The sequence below is a fragment of the Rousettus aegyptiacus genome, unplaced genomic scaffold, assembly GCF_014176215.1.
Source record: "Rousettus aegyptiacus isolate mRouAeg1 unplaced genomic scaffold, mRouAeg1.p scaffold_m13_p_15, whole genome shotgun sequence".
NCBI lineage: Eukaryota > Metazoa > Chordata > Mammalia > Chiroptera > Pteropodidae > Rousettus > Rousettus aegyptiacus.
The window spans coordinates 40,709,981-40,723,740 of NW_023416290.1; the positions used below are offsets into that span (position 1 = coordinate 40,709,981).

At 36.2% G+C, this 13,760-nt stretch overlaps 1 protein-coding gene across 3 annotated transcripts in view; it reads left to right on the forward strand.

The window, feature by feature from the left end:
- Positions 1-13,054, forward strand: part of PKHD1L1 (PKHD1 like 1) — a 138,887-nt gene extending 125,833 nt beyond the window's left edge. For 2 of the 3 annotated variants that reach the window (XM_036232973.1, XM_016158976.2), the window contains 7 exons: positions 857-992; positions 3,726-4,070; positions 5,294-5,445; positions 5,733-5,879; positions 6,220-6,373; positions 9,922-10,166; positions 12,835-13,054. In XM_036232973.1, the coding sequence (XP_036088866.1) occupies positions 857-992; positions 3,726-4,070; positions 5,294-5,445; positions 5,733-5,879; positions 6,220-6,373; positions 9,922-10,166; positions 12,835-12,858 (1,203 nt within the window). In that variant the 3' untranslated portion in view covers positions 12,859-13,054. Of the gene's footprint in view, positions 1-856; positions 993-3,725; positions 4,071-5,293; positions 5,446-5,732; positions 5,880-6,219; positions 6,374-9,921; positions 10,167-12,834 lie in introns of those variants that run through there. The other variant, XM_036232974.1, reaches the window with a different exon arrangement.
- Positions 13,055-13,760: the final 706 nt, after the last annotated feature.

Here is a 13,760-nt window from a genome sequence, read left to right on the forward strand (position 1 = left end):
AGGACTTAACACTTTCTAACATGCTTTATAGTTTACTTTTTGTTATTTTTATTAATTATGGTCTCTTATTATTTATAAGTTCAAATAGGGCAGGGGCTTTTGAGAGCTCCTAGACTAGTTAGTGCTGGGCTCAGATAGGCACTGGAGTTTTGAATGAAAAAAAAAATTTTAACTTGAAAAATAAGAATGTAACTACAAAGTACTGTGACTTAGTATTCTGAGCCTCTGTAGACAATCTCAGGAGTAGATTCCATACTGTGCATAGCTTATTAGATTCCTTATTAATTTGCCCCTGCCCTTGCAAACACCAGTCTCCTCACTTTATGATTATATTTGGTAGCATGAAATGTGAGGGCTATAAACATGAAAAATGAACAACACTGAATCGGAGTGGATAATTATTTTTGACTGATTTTGATTAGCCTTGCTACCAAATTTTTCTCAGAGATAAGCATTTTTCCAACATTAAGCTGATTTTCTGTGGCTGTGTCATACAGAGCCCTACTAAGCTCCTCATTTCCCCCACTCCTGGAGTTGAAAGCTTGTATTGAACTTTGTAATCTTTTAAAGGAAGCTTTCTTTACTTTAGAGATTCTCCTCTAATAATTTCTTTCTTACATTATACTTTTCCACTGAGAATTAACAATTAAGGGTTAAGTTGTAACATCCGTATGAATGGTTGAATGTAAGTCCATTTAAAAATATTAGCTCAATATTTATCCTAAATCCATAAAACTTAAGTTTTAATATGTTACAGAAGGTATATATAGTTGAAGGACATTTTTTAAAGAGCTAATTCTAAATATTCTGTTTTATTGTTCCTTTAAGATACAAAGATGTTATTTGTTTTTAACAGGCCATTCTGGTAGGAATTTTTTTTTCCACACTTCAGCGTTTGGACGTCTATGTGAACAATGCATTGGTCTGCCCCAAAAATACAGTATGGAATCCCGAACAGAAATATTGTGAACTTAATCAACATCTCTACACAGGTATTTACTCAGTAAAATATAACACACATTGTATATGTACTTAATTACATATAAAATTCTTTATAATTTTTCATTATTAATATTTTTAATTACTTAGCCCTTGACGAATGCAGGAGAAAATTGTCTTTAGCCATAGTCGACCCAATTATAAGATGCGTTCATTTATAACATGTGTCCAAAGGTTATACCTGATGGAACTCCTATCTAACTGTATATATGCAGATAAAAGTTTTTTAGTGTATGATGGACATCCCTTTGCCTCCCTGGGAACATTTGCATTCTACACATTTAGTTCAGTTATTTTTATGTGCACAAGAAATTTTGCTTAGAATTTTTATCCTATCTCTTCTTCACTTCTATTTCATAGAGATCAGAGACTAAATTAATTGCAGTCACTGGAAGTACTGCCAAGGAAACTAAGTAAATCATCAACTGAACACCATTAATATAATAAACTCTGGAAGTAAATATAACATGTAGTAGAGGCTAAACTTATCCATTTACTAATATTTGCTATACCAGGATTTATCTCTGTTCATTGAAGTCTTTTTGTTAAACCAGGTCAATATATTCCATTACGCGTGTGACATGTATTTTTTTTTAGATGTGCCCCATATGTACTGTAGATCATAATATAAGCTAGATATGAGTATGAATGGATAACTCATATTCATTACTGTCTACGGAGCAAGTCCTATTTCACTAATAATGCGAACAACTAATATTTCTAGAGATGTTATTATGTGCCAGGCACTGTTCTAAGTGCTTTGTATATAAAAACTCATCGTTACTATATCCTAATAATAACCCTATGAGAAAGGCAGAGATGAATAAACTGAGATACAAGGAGATAAAATAATTTGCCAAGGTCTCTGCCTTAGCTGGAGCTGCGATAACAAAATACTATAAAATCCATGGTTTAAAAACAGGAATTTATTTTCTCACAGTTCTGGAGGCAGCTAGTACAAGATCAGGGTGCTAGTACAGTCGTTGGAGTCTGGAGAGAGAGAGAGAAAGAGAAAGTGGGGTGGGGATAACAGAAGGGGAGGGGGCTATCTGGCATCTCTTCTTATAAGGACACTAATCCATCACGATGTCCCAACCTTATGACTTCATCTAAACCTAACAGCCTCTCAAAGGCCTAATCTCCAAATACCCTTGCATTGGGGGTTACGGCTCCAACATGTGAGTTGGGGTGCAGTCCATAACAGAGCCAGGATTTGAACTCAGACTCTAGCTCTAGATCCCACGCACATTAACCATTATACTATATTGCCTCCCAATAAGCTAAGTGAATCAGTGTTATCACTTTTATATATAAATGACTGCACATATTTAAAGCTTAATTTTATAAATTTTAACTCTTTTTTTTCGAACAACACTTTTAGTACCGAATACTCTATCATTCAAGTCAGGAAAGTAGAAATGATCTCAACAGGCAGAATTTCATGCAGGTAATTGGTTGTAAAGGTGTTGAAGGGTTGGAAAACAACCAGTGCACTCTTACAGATTTTTCCCCCCTAAAAAAAAAAAAACATTGCTTTTTTTTTTAAATTACCCAAAATGTTTTATCATTTTCTATGTATCTGTTTCTTTCCATTACTGTGAAGACGTGAGAAAGTTACCTAGGATAAATGGTGTATGCAGCTTTAACGGTAGCCTGAGAGCAGCTTCTGTTTATAAAGCAAAAGCACATTCTTCAGATTCACAGAATGTTTAAGCCAAATTGCATCCAGAATATATCCTATTAGATATTAAAGTAATAAACAGTGATAATGAAAAGACTCTTACTGTCATTGCTATGAATGTCTATGACATTCATAAGAAATACCCTCCTCTTTCTAAATTTTAATTTCTTTTTCTTCGTAAGCCTCACTATGAAATGTGGTAAGAAGCTATATGTCTCATTCCGGTACTATTATACAATTTAGCCTTTCTCAGCACTCAGTATGTTAGTGAATATATTAACCTCTTAGAAGTTATTGATACTCTGCCATTAAATCATATATATGTTCATTCTTTATATATATATATATATATATATATATATATATATATATATAATTCCATTCACTTTTATAAAATTTATTTCCCTAATAGAACTTGTTTTGCATTAATCAAGGATTTTTCAGGCTGAAATGTAAACCTATTTCATTGATGCAAGATCCTTCTGGGATGTTTTAGTATATACTTCATTTGCATTACACACTTCTGTCCTTGGTAAAAATAGAAGCACTGAATTGTAAGATTAAGTATATAGCACTGCATAAACTCGATGGCTATTAAAGTTAAATTTACATCTTTTTATTACCTAACGCCTTTGATCAAGGCTTTAAAATTCCTAACATGAAAATAATCTGATAAGTGCAATATAGGCTCCGGCGTCCATAATTAGATTTTATTTCTCATTTATGCTGTGTCTATAGTATTGCTTTGTAAATAAGTTTAATGTTTAAGGATTATTGTTTTTTAAAATTAATTGCTTTTTAATAAACTTTTAATTTTTTAAAACAAAATACATAATGATAATTAATGATATTAAAGAATTGACTTTAATTTTGCTTGTTAGTTCTTTAGTGTTTTTGTTCTTAATATACATAATTTCTTATGAAAGAATGATAATGTTGAACTTTTTTAGAATTTCCTAAATTTAAACAGATATTAAATACTACATGATAATTGTGATCATATAAATAAGTTTAACTGTGCTGTTTTGGCTTTTTTCTTTCATAGAGCAATTTCTTCCGAACCTGAATTCCATGGCCCTTGGTGAAAACTACTTTGATAGAACCTACCAGATGCTTTACCTGTTGGTTAAAGGAACTGTGCCTGTTGAAATCCACACCACTGCAGTCATATTTGTTTCTTTCCAATTACCTGCTGTAACGGAAGATGACTTTTATAGCTCTCATAATCTGGTTAGAAACCTTGCCTTATACCTAAAGATACCAAATGACAAAATCCGTGTCAGCAAAATCATACGAGGGGAGAGTCTGCGGAGGAAGAGATCGTTGGGACTCACAGTTGAACTGGAGATTGGAGACCCTCCCCCTCAGTTCATAAGCAATGATACCACAGGTATGAAAAATAGATGTCTGAGGTAGAGGAATGTAATTATCAAATACACAGCCACAAATAACCCTGTCAGGGCCTGGTAAGCCAAGCTTCTGGAAGTCCCACCAACCCCACATCCTGAATCCTGTAATGGCCGAGAGACCTTTTTCCCTGTTCTGCACCTATAATCCCTACCTCTTCGAATTATGAAGGGGCTTTAGCCTCTGTTTTGTTATTATAGCAATTAATACAATCAACAAAAGGATTTGACTTGTATAAAAGATCCGAGAAGTGACCCTATAGCTGAGAGATGAAGCATGAAAAGAGTCAATTAATGAACAGGAGGTAAGGCTGAGGAAATAGTTGGTGAGAGTTTAGTATATTAGGAGAATTGGAAAAGGTCCGACAGGTCTGCAGCGGAAGGAGCCAGGAAGGGCAAGCTGCTGGAGATGGCAAGGTTGAGAGGTCAGCAGGTGTAAGATTAGATCATGGAAAACCAAAAGAAGCTTTCTTCTTTGTAAGCCAAAGGATTGTGAGTGTTTTCCTAAAGAAAGAGTAGATCCTTAGAGATTCCGAGCAGTGGAGTTGGAGGTTAGATTTCTGTAGTAAAGTCAGATTTACCCCACCAAGTGCTTCGGACAAAAGGAGTATGATTAATGGAGGTAAGGCCACTTCGTAAAGCAAGGAGCATTATGGGAGCAGTAGATTTCAGAGGACCTGTCAAGCTAGACAAAGAGAGTAGAAACTACTTACAGTGTTAAATTTAACCTTGAAAAATCATCAATGTCCAAAGCAAGTAACCATTTATTAGTAACTTAATAATTCAGCCATTTATTACAGTAAATTTGATGATGCCAATTATTCTTCCATTACAGAACAACACTCTTTAAAAAAAAAAATGATATGTGATGATAGGTATGCATGATAGTGTTTTACTTCTAAACAAAGAGTGACGTGGGAAAGTATTAAATTGAGATATATATGTTCCCACTATGCTTTCACTCATTTTTCTTGTATCTACCTTTGTTTTTTCTTTAATTACAGTTTAAAAATATATTCAGCTGAATTCTTCATTTTCCTATCCTTGTTAATATGTGACTGTCATATTTAAGTCATGTATAGTCAGAAATCTGTAAAACTATAATGTGGATGGAGTAGCATAAATAAAAGCTAAGTGAAAAACTGTCACGTGTTCTCACAATTCTTTATTCTTCTAACCCATATATCATAATACTGTTTTCCTGTAGGTCAGATGCAGTTATCTGAGCTCCAAGAAATTGCTGCTTCTCTTGGACAAGCTGTAATTTTAGGAAAAACCAGTAGTATCTTTGGATTGAATATCTCTTCCATGTCTATTACGAATCCTATCCCTAGCCCAAGTGATTCTGGCTGGATTAAGGTAAGAAAATGCAACTAGAAAAATGTGTTTTAGTTATTTAATACATTGTTGTTTATTTCCTATTTTAATGCTTTTTCTATTTGTATTTCTATTTTAAATGTTTAACTCTATTTCTGTTTATAACAATGCTTCATGAATTTGATCTAGAGGAAATACTGTAATAATATTTTCACATATTGAACATATTTTTAAACAGTGAATATTACATTTAGCCTGCCTAAGATGAGTTTGCTACCTAATATAGTTGGTCATGTGAAAACTGATCCATCACTTGTGACCATTTACAGGTGACTGCCCGACCAGTTGAAAGGTTTGCATTTCCTGTTCATCATGTGGCCTTTGGGTCCTCGCTCTCAGTGATCACTCAGCCAGTGGCAGCGCAGCTAGGACAGCCATTTTCTCAGCAGCCTTCAGTAAAGGCAGTAGATTCTGATGTAAGTTGTGACTCAGAGCCTTATTTAACTGAAATAATTAAGCTATGAATTCTGGAGGATGAGCCAACTGTACTAATCCTGCTACACTGGCAATCTGAGGATTGTACTGCCCCTTACAAGTTGGACTAATATGTATGTAATACCATCTCTTACTGTTTTAAAATGTTCCTATTCCATGAACTTTCTCCAATGTCCATATTTGTGAACTTTTTGTGTAGGAAAAGGACTTCAGATTTTAAATTAGTAATGAGGCATTATAAAAAATAAAGTTTTGCCTGTCTTTAAACAAAAATGTGGGAACAGGACAATTAGAATTCTCTACAATTTTTTTTTTCTTTAGGGTAACTGTGTATCAGTTGGGATTACTCGGCTGACTTTGAAGGCCATACTAAAGGACACCAATAATAACCAAATCAGCGGTCTCGGTGGAAATACAACAATTCCATTTAGCAGCTGTTGGGCCAACTACACAGACCTTACTCTTTTTAGAACAGGTAAGTATGCTATTTTGGATCCTCACATACTTACTCATAAACAGAGACAATTATAATTGAACAAAACATTCTGTAATACTCTGCTCAATAAATGATAGAAATCAGAACCCTATACTCTGCCTTGTTTCAGAAAACATTTAGTCTAGCTTACAAAAATATATTTAATATGCAAAACAAAATAGAAATTAAAATAAGCAATTGAAAAATTAAAACAAATAATTTGAAGATATGCATCAAAATTACATTATGATTTTTATTTTTTCATTTGTGTATTTTTCTAAAATGTTACCAAATATATATTACATTTATAATCAAAAAAATTAATATATGTTTTTTTCAAATTAAAGAAAATAATAAGATAGACTCACAAAATTTTAACGTCCCAGGCAGGAAGTCAGAGTTGGGCAGGAAAGTGGTTCCCAGTTTTTCTGAAAGCCAATACAAAGGCGAATACATGAGTGTTACCATGATTCACAGAGCCCATCGGATAAACCGACTGCTGTGGAGAATTATAACTTGCTCTCAGATCAGAACAAATGTCCCCTGTGAGTTCTCACAAAGTATACCCAATGAATCTATACTAGGTGATATCTTCAACATTGTTACAGTAAATACGATCGTAACTTCCACAGTGATGTTTCTTATGTTATCTCTCTCCATAGAGGTTGATGGCATAACTCCAACTGGTAAAAGCCTTTCTGTTGAGATCAAAATGATATGTCCAAAAAACAGAGCTTCATGGGTGATAGATTATAGAGTATTTAAAAGAATGGAATGAATAAACATCTTATACTTGAGACAGGCCTCCATTAATCTGTTTATCTCAATCTAGGGCCCATTTAAGACCTTTCCAGGCCCTAACTTCTCAAAAGTTATATAGTGGGACTTCCGATCTCTTACCACTGCTCTCTCAAACACAAACAAATACACACTAAAGGTTAAAATATAAAGTAAAAGAAATTCCAACATTAGTCAGATTTTGTTCATATTAACTACATGTCAAAAACCAAAACCATTCCAAAAGAATTTTTTCCCTCATTTCTTGTTTTGTTGTGCTTTGAAGATGCCCTCTACCAGATGGTTTGGTTTACCTACTGGGCAGCAGCATCTCAACCTAGTGCTGCTGAGACTCATGGCAGTGAGTTCGACACTGTGCTTTTGGACAAGTACTCAGTGTCCTATGTACTTACTGGTTAAGGGCAGAGTGAAATTCTTTAACAGTCAACCTAAATGGTAGTCAGTCTAGGACCCTTTTATGGGAAACGAGGCACCTGACAAGAATTCTGCCTAAAGACAAGATTGCCCACCTCCCCATGAAGGAGCCAAGAGGTACCCAGTGGCAAAAACGCAACCAGAGTCTTCAAATGACCACTTCCAAATAGCAATGTTTCCTTCCAAAGTAACCAAGATCACAGGAATGCTGAAACAGTAATAGAGTTTTTGGCATTTTGTTTTGATAACAAAATAGTACTCCCCTTGTATGCAGTAAATTTTCTTTCAAAGTTCAAAGCTTTCCTTGGAGTGTCTACCTGATGTACTGTGCAGAAGAGCCACTGCTTCTAATTGATTGATTGATTGATTGATTGATGTTTGATTTTTTTTCTTTCTGTTTTTCTTCATATTTTTCCTTCTTTATGTTTGTCTTTCAGTCTGTCTGTCTGTCTGTCTTTTTTTTCCAAGTATAGGATATCAGTTCCCTCGTTGTGTATAGTAAGGAAGGTCAAATATAGTCATCTCTTCATTATCTTTATAGATCAGTTAGCCGGTGTGTAGATTCACCATCATAAAGTTGTAATAACAAAAGAACACGTGTGAGAAAATTAGCAAAGCATCTTTCTCGTAGCACTTTCTAGTCAGTCCCCACAATTACTGCACTGCGGGAAATCCCCACGCAGATCGGACTGTGTAGCCTGACAGCGTGGCAGCCACATACTCATCTACTCACAGCTCCATAAAGGGAAAAGCTGGGGCCACCTGGGCATGGGTTGTGGTTTCTAGCATAGAAAATGGGGATGTGAGAATTAGATGAGAAGAGAGTAGAAGAAGAAAGTAAACAGCTGAGACTGCATCTTTGAGTAAACTGAGTAAAAATAGCATTACTTATAGATAATAGCATTTGAAACATGTTTATCTAGCAACCTATATGATATATAGTGTTTCAGTTTCTGTGACTGTCTAACAAGCCAGCCCAAAGTCTAATGGCTTAAAACAACCACCATTTCATTTGCTCACAATAGTGTGGGTTGGGGATTTGGGCAGGGATGGCACATCTCTGCTCCATGGTATCTGAGCTTTAGCTGGGATGGCTTCATTGCAGTCATAGCTGTAAGGACTTGATTCTGGATTTTGTTTGTATTCTTTGGTTCTCTCCACAAGGCTAGCTTGGGCTTGCTTCCTCACAGCAAAGACAAAAAACAAAAACAAACAAACAAACAAACAAACACACAAAAACTTAAATTCTTTACACGTCAAGATCATTAAGAAAAAATACACCTGCCACAAAAATTCATATTTTTCTCAAAGTGAAAAAAGGAAAGAATTAAATGTATACCATTTTCACGAATTGTAATAGTGGTAGAAAAATCTACAGAACAATGTGGATCCATTTTCAAAGTTACAGAACACATTCCTATTGTTTGTGAAAGCACAATATGGTCAAGATCTAATTAAATTCTCTTCCTGAAAAAGAAAGGAAGACTGAAAATAAATGATTTAATTTTAAAAAGATAATATAAAAAATAAACTGGAGGAATGAAAACTTCAGAGTGGTATAAGTATTGCAAACTCTGCTCTGTGTGATGGCACTATTAATGATAGCAATGGTCCCAGAAGAAATTACATCAAGGAAAAATACATTGGTTACCTCATATTCAAAACTGTGGAAAGATTTAACATGTGTACTAATAAACATTTGGATGAGCTTTTTATGTTTCACTCTCCAAACAGATCTAACAAATGTTTCCTCAAGCTTGTCTGCCTGGGGTAAGAAGAAAGGAAGGGTCAGAATCTTGCAACACAAAAATAGCATCTGACTTAAAGCAAATGTGGAAAACAGTTAAAAATTGTTGAATCTAAGTGGAGGACCTCTGCGTGTTCACTGTACTATTCTTTATGATTGAACTTTTTCAAAATAAAAAGTTCAGTATTTATCCCCACCTCCCCCAACTGAAGCTGAGGCTTCTCCACTCCTAGGTCAAGTATACAGGGATCAAACAGAAGTTCAGCACCTTCGCCTATGGTCCTTCCTTTCAAATAGCCCCTCTCCAGTTCTGGGCACTGGGAGGGAATCCCTAAGAGGCAGGGACTGATGCTACAGAAAGGAAATCTACCCAGAGTCCCCCTGCCTGTAATTGATGGCAGATTGAACTCTTCAGACTCTGAGACCCTCTTTACACTTGTTTATACTTAGACTAATTTATTCGATTCGACTTCCAAAAAACATTTTGTCAGTAATCACACGTTATTTTTAAGTCAATGAAAACACAACTGAAAGCGTACGAAAACAAACAATGAAAGGAAGCCAAATGCCATGATGATTTTTTTTCTAGGACTGAACTATAAGATTGAATTTATGCTGGATAATGTGGCTCGGGTGGAATCCAGAGCTTTCAGCCTACCAGCACAGTCTGTCTCCAGCGGCAGCGGCAGCGGCAGTGGCGGCGGCGGCGGCGGAGGCAGCAGCAGAGCATCAACCGTGGGCACAGCTGCCCAGATGACGACTATAGTAACTAGCTGTCTGATGGGGAGAGTGTTGCTCTTGGAAATATTCATGGCTACAGTGTTGACTTTGAACGTAAGTCTAAGTAAGCGCAGTTTATTTTGTGTAGAATGTATGTCTCCACCTACTGAGCTACCAGTAAATAAAGAAGGTGCACAACACTTGCGCATGGCACCCCTGTAGGCACAAAGACAGGTCTTAGCCCTTGAGACAGTTATGGCTTCCGTGGTAGAGACAAGACAACCCCACAGGAAATGTTATTTGCTTTATGTGGTGACACAGAAAAATGTGGGGAATGACAAGTGCGGGTAATGTCAGGATTCTTTTTTCAGATACAAGGGCAGAAACTCAGCTCAAACTGGCTTAGGCAGTGCAGAGAACTCGCTTAACAGAGGCGTCCAAAAGTAGTGTGATTTCTGCCATAGTAGACCCAAGGACTCAAACGATGTCTTCCAGAACCCGTGTCACTCCATCTCTTGGCTCCATTCTCCTTATTAGTAGATTCACTCCCAGACTCTCCACAAACACCTCCAACCCTAATGGCAAAGGTACCGCCAGCATCTTCAGGTTCACATTCTAGCAGCGCAGCAGCTAATGCTGAAAGAGCAAACAGTTTTCTAAGCACTTCCCGCAAAAGTCTTAAAGTCTATCATTGACCTGGCCTGGGTCATATGCCCATTCTTGAATAATCGCTGTGGCCACAGGATGCTGTGTGCCAATTAGCCTGGCCTGGGTCACATGGAGTAAGGAGCTGAGAATGATGGAAGTTCGGCTTCGCAAAGGGAGATCAAAGTGCTAATACCAGAAGAAAAACTAGTAAGTGGAAAAGGACCCTGTGGGCTCACATGATTAGGGACAATTGTTAATGTCGCCCCACCAGCAGGACTTTACAGATGGGATTACAAATAATGAATAAAATGTGGAAATGGAGGGAAGGTGCTCCAGAACAGGGATGTGATAGAAACAAAAGAAAAAATGGGAGTGAGAAAAGACATCTTCGACTATACGTGTTCAGCACCGAATTCCTCACTGTCCCCGCCAAAGGCGCGTCTCTTCCCGCTACCCCATCTCAGTTAAGGCTGAGCCATCTTTCTGACCTCTCAGGCTGATGCTTCTTAGGCTTCTCCTTTTACTTCAAGTTCCAAACCTTTACAGGCATCTCTGTCCAACCATAATGTCTTATACCTGTTCTCCTCTGAAGTCTCGCTGTTCCACATACAACCTTTTTACTTCTCACTTGACCTATTGCAATAGCCTCCTGAATTCCCTGTTCCCAAACTCTACAGTGCATTTCATTCTCCTTTCCCTTAGTCTCTAGTTGTGCTTTGTTTATACCATTAGTATAGCCCTGTCTGTAATGTACTTGTGTTAAACATATATATTGAAATATCTTTCTCACTAAATTGTGAGCATTTAGAAGATAAGACCTCATGCCTTATATTTGATAGGTGCTAAAAATGTGGTTTAATTGATTTTAAATCTTAGATAGCAGATAAGTCCTTCCCTCTGATTTAGGGGTGAATGTTGAGTAGAGACATTACTGGCAAATATAAAGAGCTTTGATTAGTAGCTATTAATCGGTTTGCAGTTAATCTAAGGGGAATATGATGGAAAGTTTCTGAGAGATTAATGAAATGAAAGCATCACATAAGAAATATTGATAAGATTTAGAAAGGTGAAAACAACTCTGGAGATTGGTTACACAACAATATGAATATAAATACTACTGACTGCCCACTTTAGGAAAAAATGGTTAAAATTTTATGTTATGTCCATTTTACCACAGTTAAAAATAAAATTTTAAAACATCATAAGTATTGCTCTACATAGAAACAATACAGCACTCCAAATATCAAAAGATGATATATATTTTGTTATAGGATACCTAATTAGATTCTTATATTTGAATAAAAATAAAAATTATAAAAAGGCTTTAGGAAGAATTTGAGATGGCGTAATAATTTAGAAATATACTAAAGTATTTAAACCAGTAAAACCAAGACTAGATTTTAAATTGACATGTAAATGCCAGCACCTAGGGACACAATAAGTCTGGTCTGGGAATAGCAGAACAAACTGGAGGCTGGGGCTTTCAGGAACAGTGATCAAACAGGAAGGAATAGCCCTTTCTTTCCTCCTATAGCAGAAACTAATTAGGAGTCAGCTGTCAAGGGAGAAGCCAGCATGGTCAGGCAAAAGCCTGCCACTGGATCACAGACTTCTCGCTTTACCCTTACGGCCAAAGGGGCTGGGGAGCTCTGTGGGGTCTCTTTTATAAGGGCGCTAATCTCATTCATGAGGGCTGCACCCTCATGACCTAAGCACCTCCCAAAGACTCTGCCTCCAAAATACCATCGCATTGGGCATTAGGTTTTCAATGTATGAATTTGGGGGGACACGTTTAGACTACAGCAACCATTAATGGAATGAAATGCTAGTTTGTTTGTTTTTTTATAACTCTGCATTCTGAATTAAGTGTTTTATTTTTAAGAGAGTCATGAAGTTCCACTAAATAAAACGACTAAAATGGAATGTGAAAATACGACGTATAAGCACTGCTCCACAAAAAGAGTACATTATTGACTCTAACATTAAATTAGCAAACTTCGAAATGCTATTTTTCACATTCTACTGTTGCCCTATTAACCACACTAGTTAGACAAGTTAAAATAAAACATATTTAAATCATACTCACTGTTACTACTACTTTAAAATTATATATTTGTATGTTTTTGCTTTTCAGGAAGCACCTGAAGTGTTGTTCTGAAGAACAGGCTGAAAACAACAAGAAAATGTCTATAGCATTTTTGGAAAAATATGCTAAAAATATTTTTATAACATATAACATGTATTAATTAGCTTTAATCATAAAAAGAGAATATCTTCAAAATATAAATTTCTTTTGATTCTTTATATATATGTATATACTCATTTCATTAAAAAAAACTTTCAGAAACCATTGATTTAGAAGGCGATACACCTACAAATCATAGAATCATTTTAAGTGGTTGAATGAACTTGTGTCTTGTTTTCATTTAACCTCCTCAGGTCAGTTGAAAGCCTTATGAATTTTTGGAGGAGCTAAGGGATCTAAGGGATCTGACTCCCTCTATCTATTCATGAGGCTCTGATTTCCAATGCTCTAAGCCATTCTAATTTCCAAAGATTTGGGGGAAATGAGTTGTTTTAGACCTTTTTCAGACTAAATTGCTATATTTCAGATCTACAGTAATCCTAGGAATTCTAGATTGTCCTGGATTTCTAAGCCACACACTATTGGTATTCTAAGAAGAGTTTCCTTGTGTCCCTAGTAAAAACCTTAGGAACAAGTCCAAACTCCTTCTCTGCTTATTCTTCCTTCCCACTCAAAACTGCCACTCCTAAGAGTGTGCCTCCCTTAATCTCAGGCTACACCAGAAGAGACACTTATTTGAGAATAAAATTAGGGAGACACAGCTTAACATAGCTACGTTAACCAGAAACTCTCATACCATAACATTTGTACTTTTTAGTCAGGCAATTCTAAAGGGCACGCTTAATTTGAAGGAAACCCCCCAATACAGGCATCGGAGTCATATCCAGAGCAAGTGGAGCTGGCACTCACAAAAATCATCTTCTAGCAAGGGACACTCAGAAAGCACCTGGAGCAGCCTAGAGAATTCAACAAAG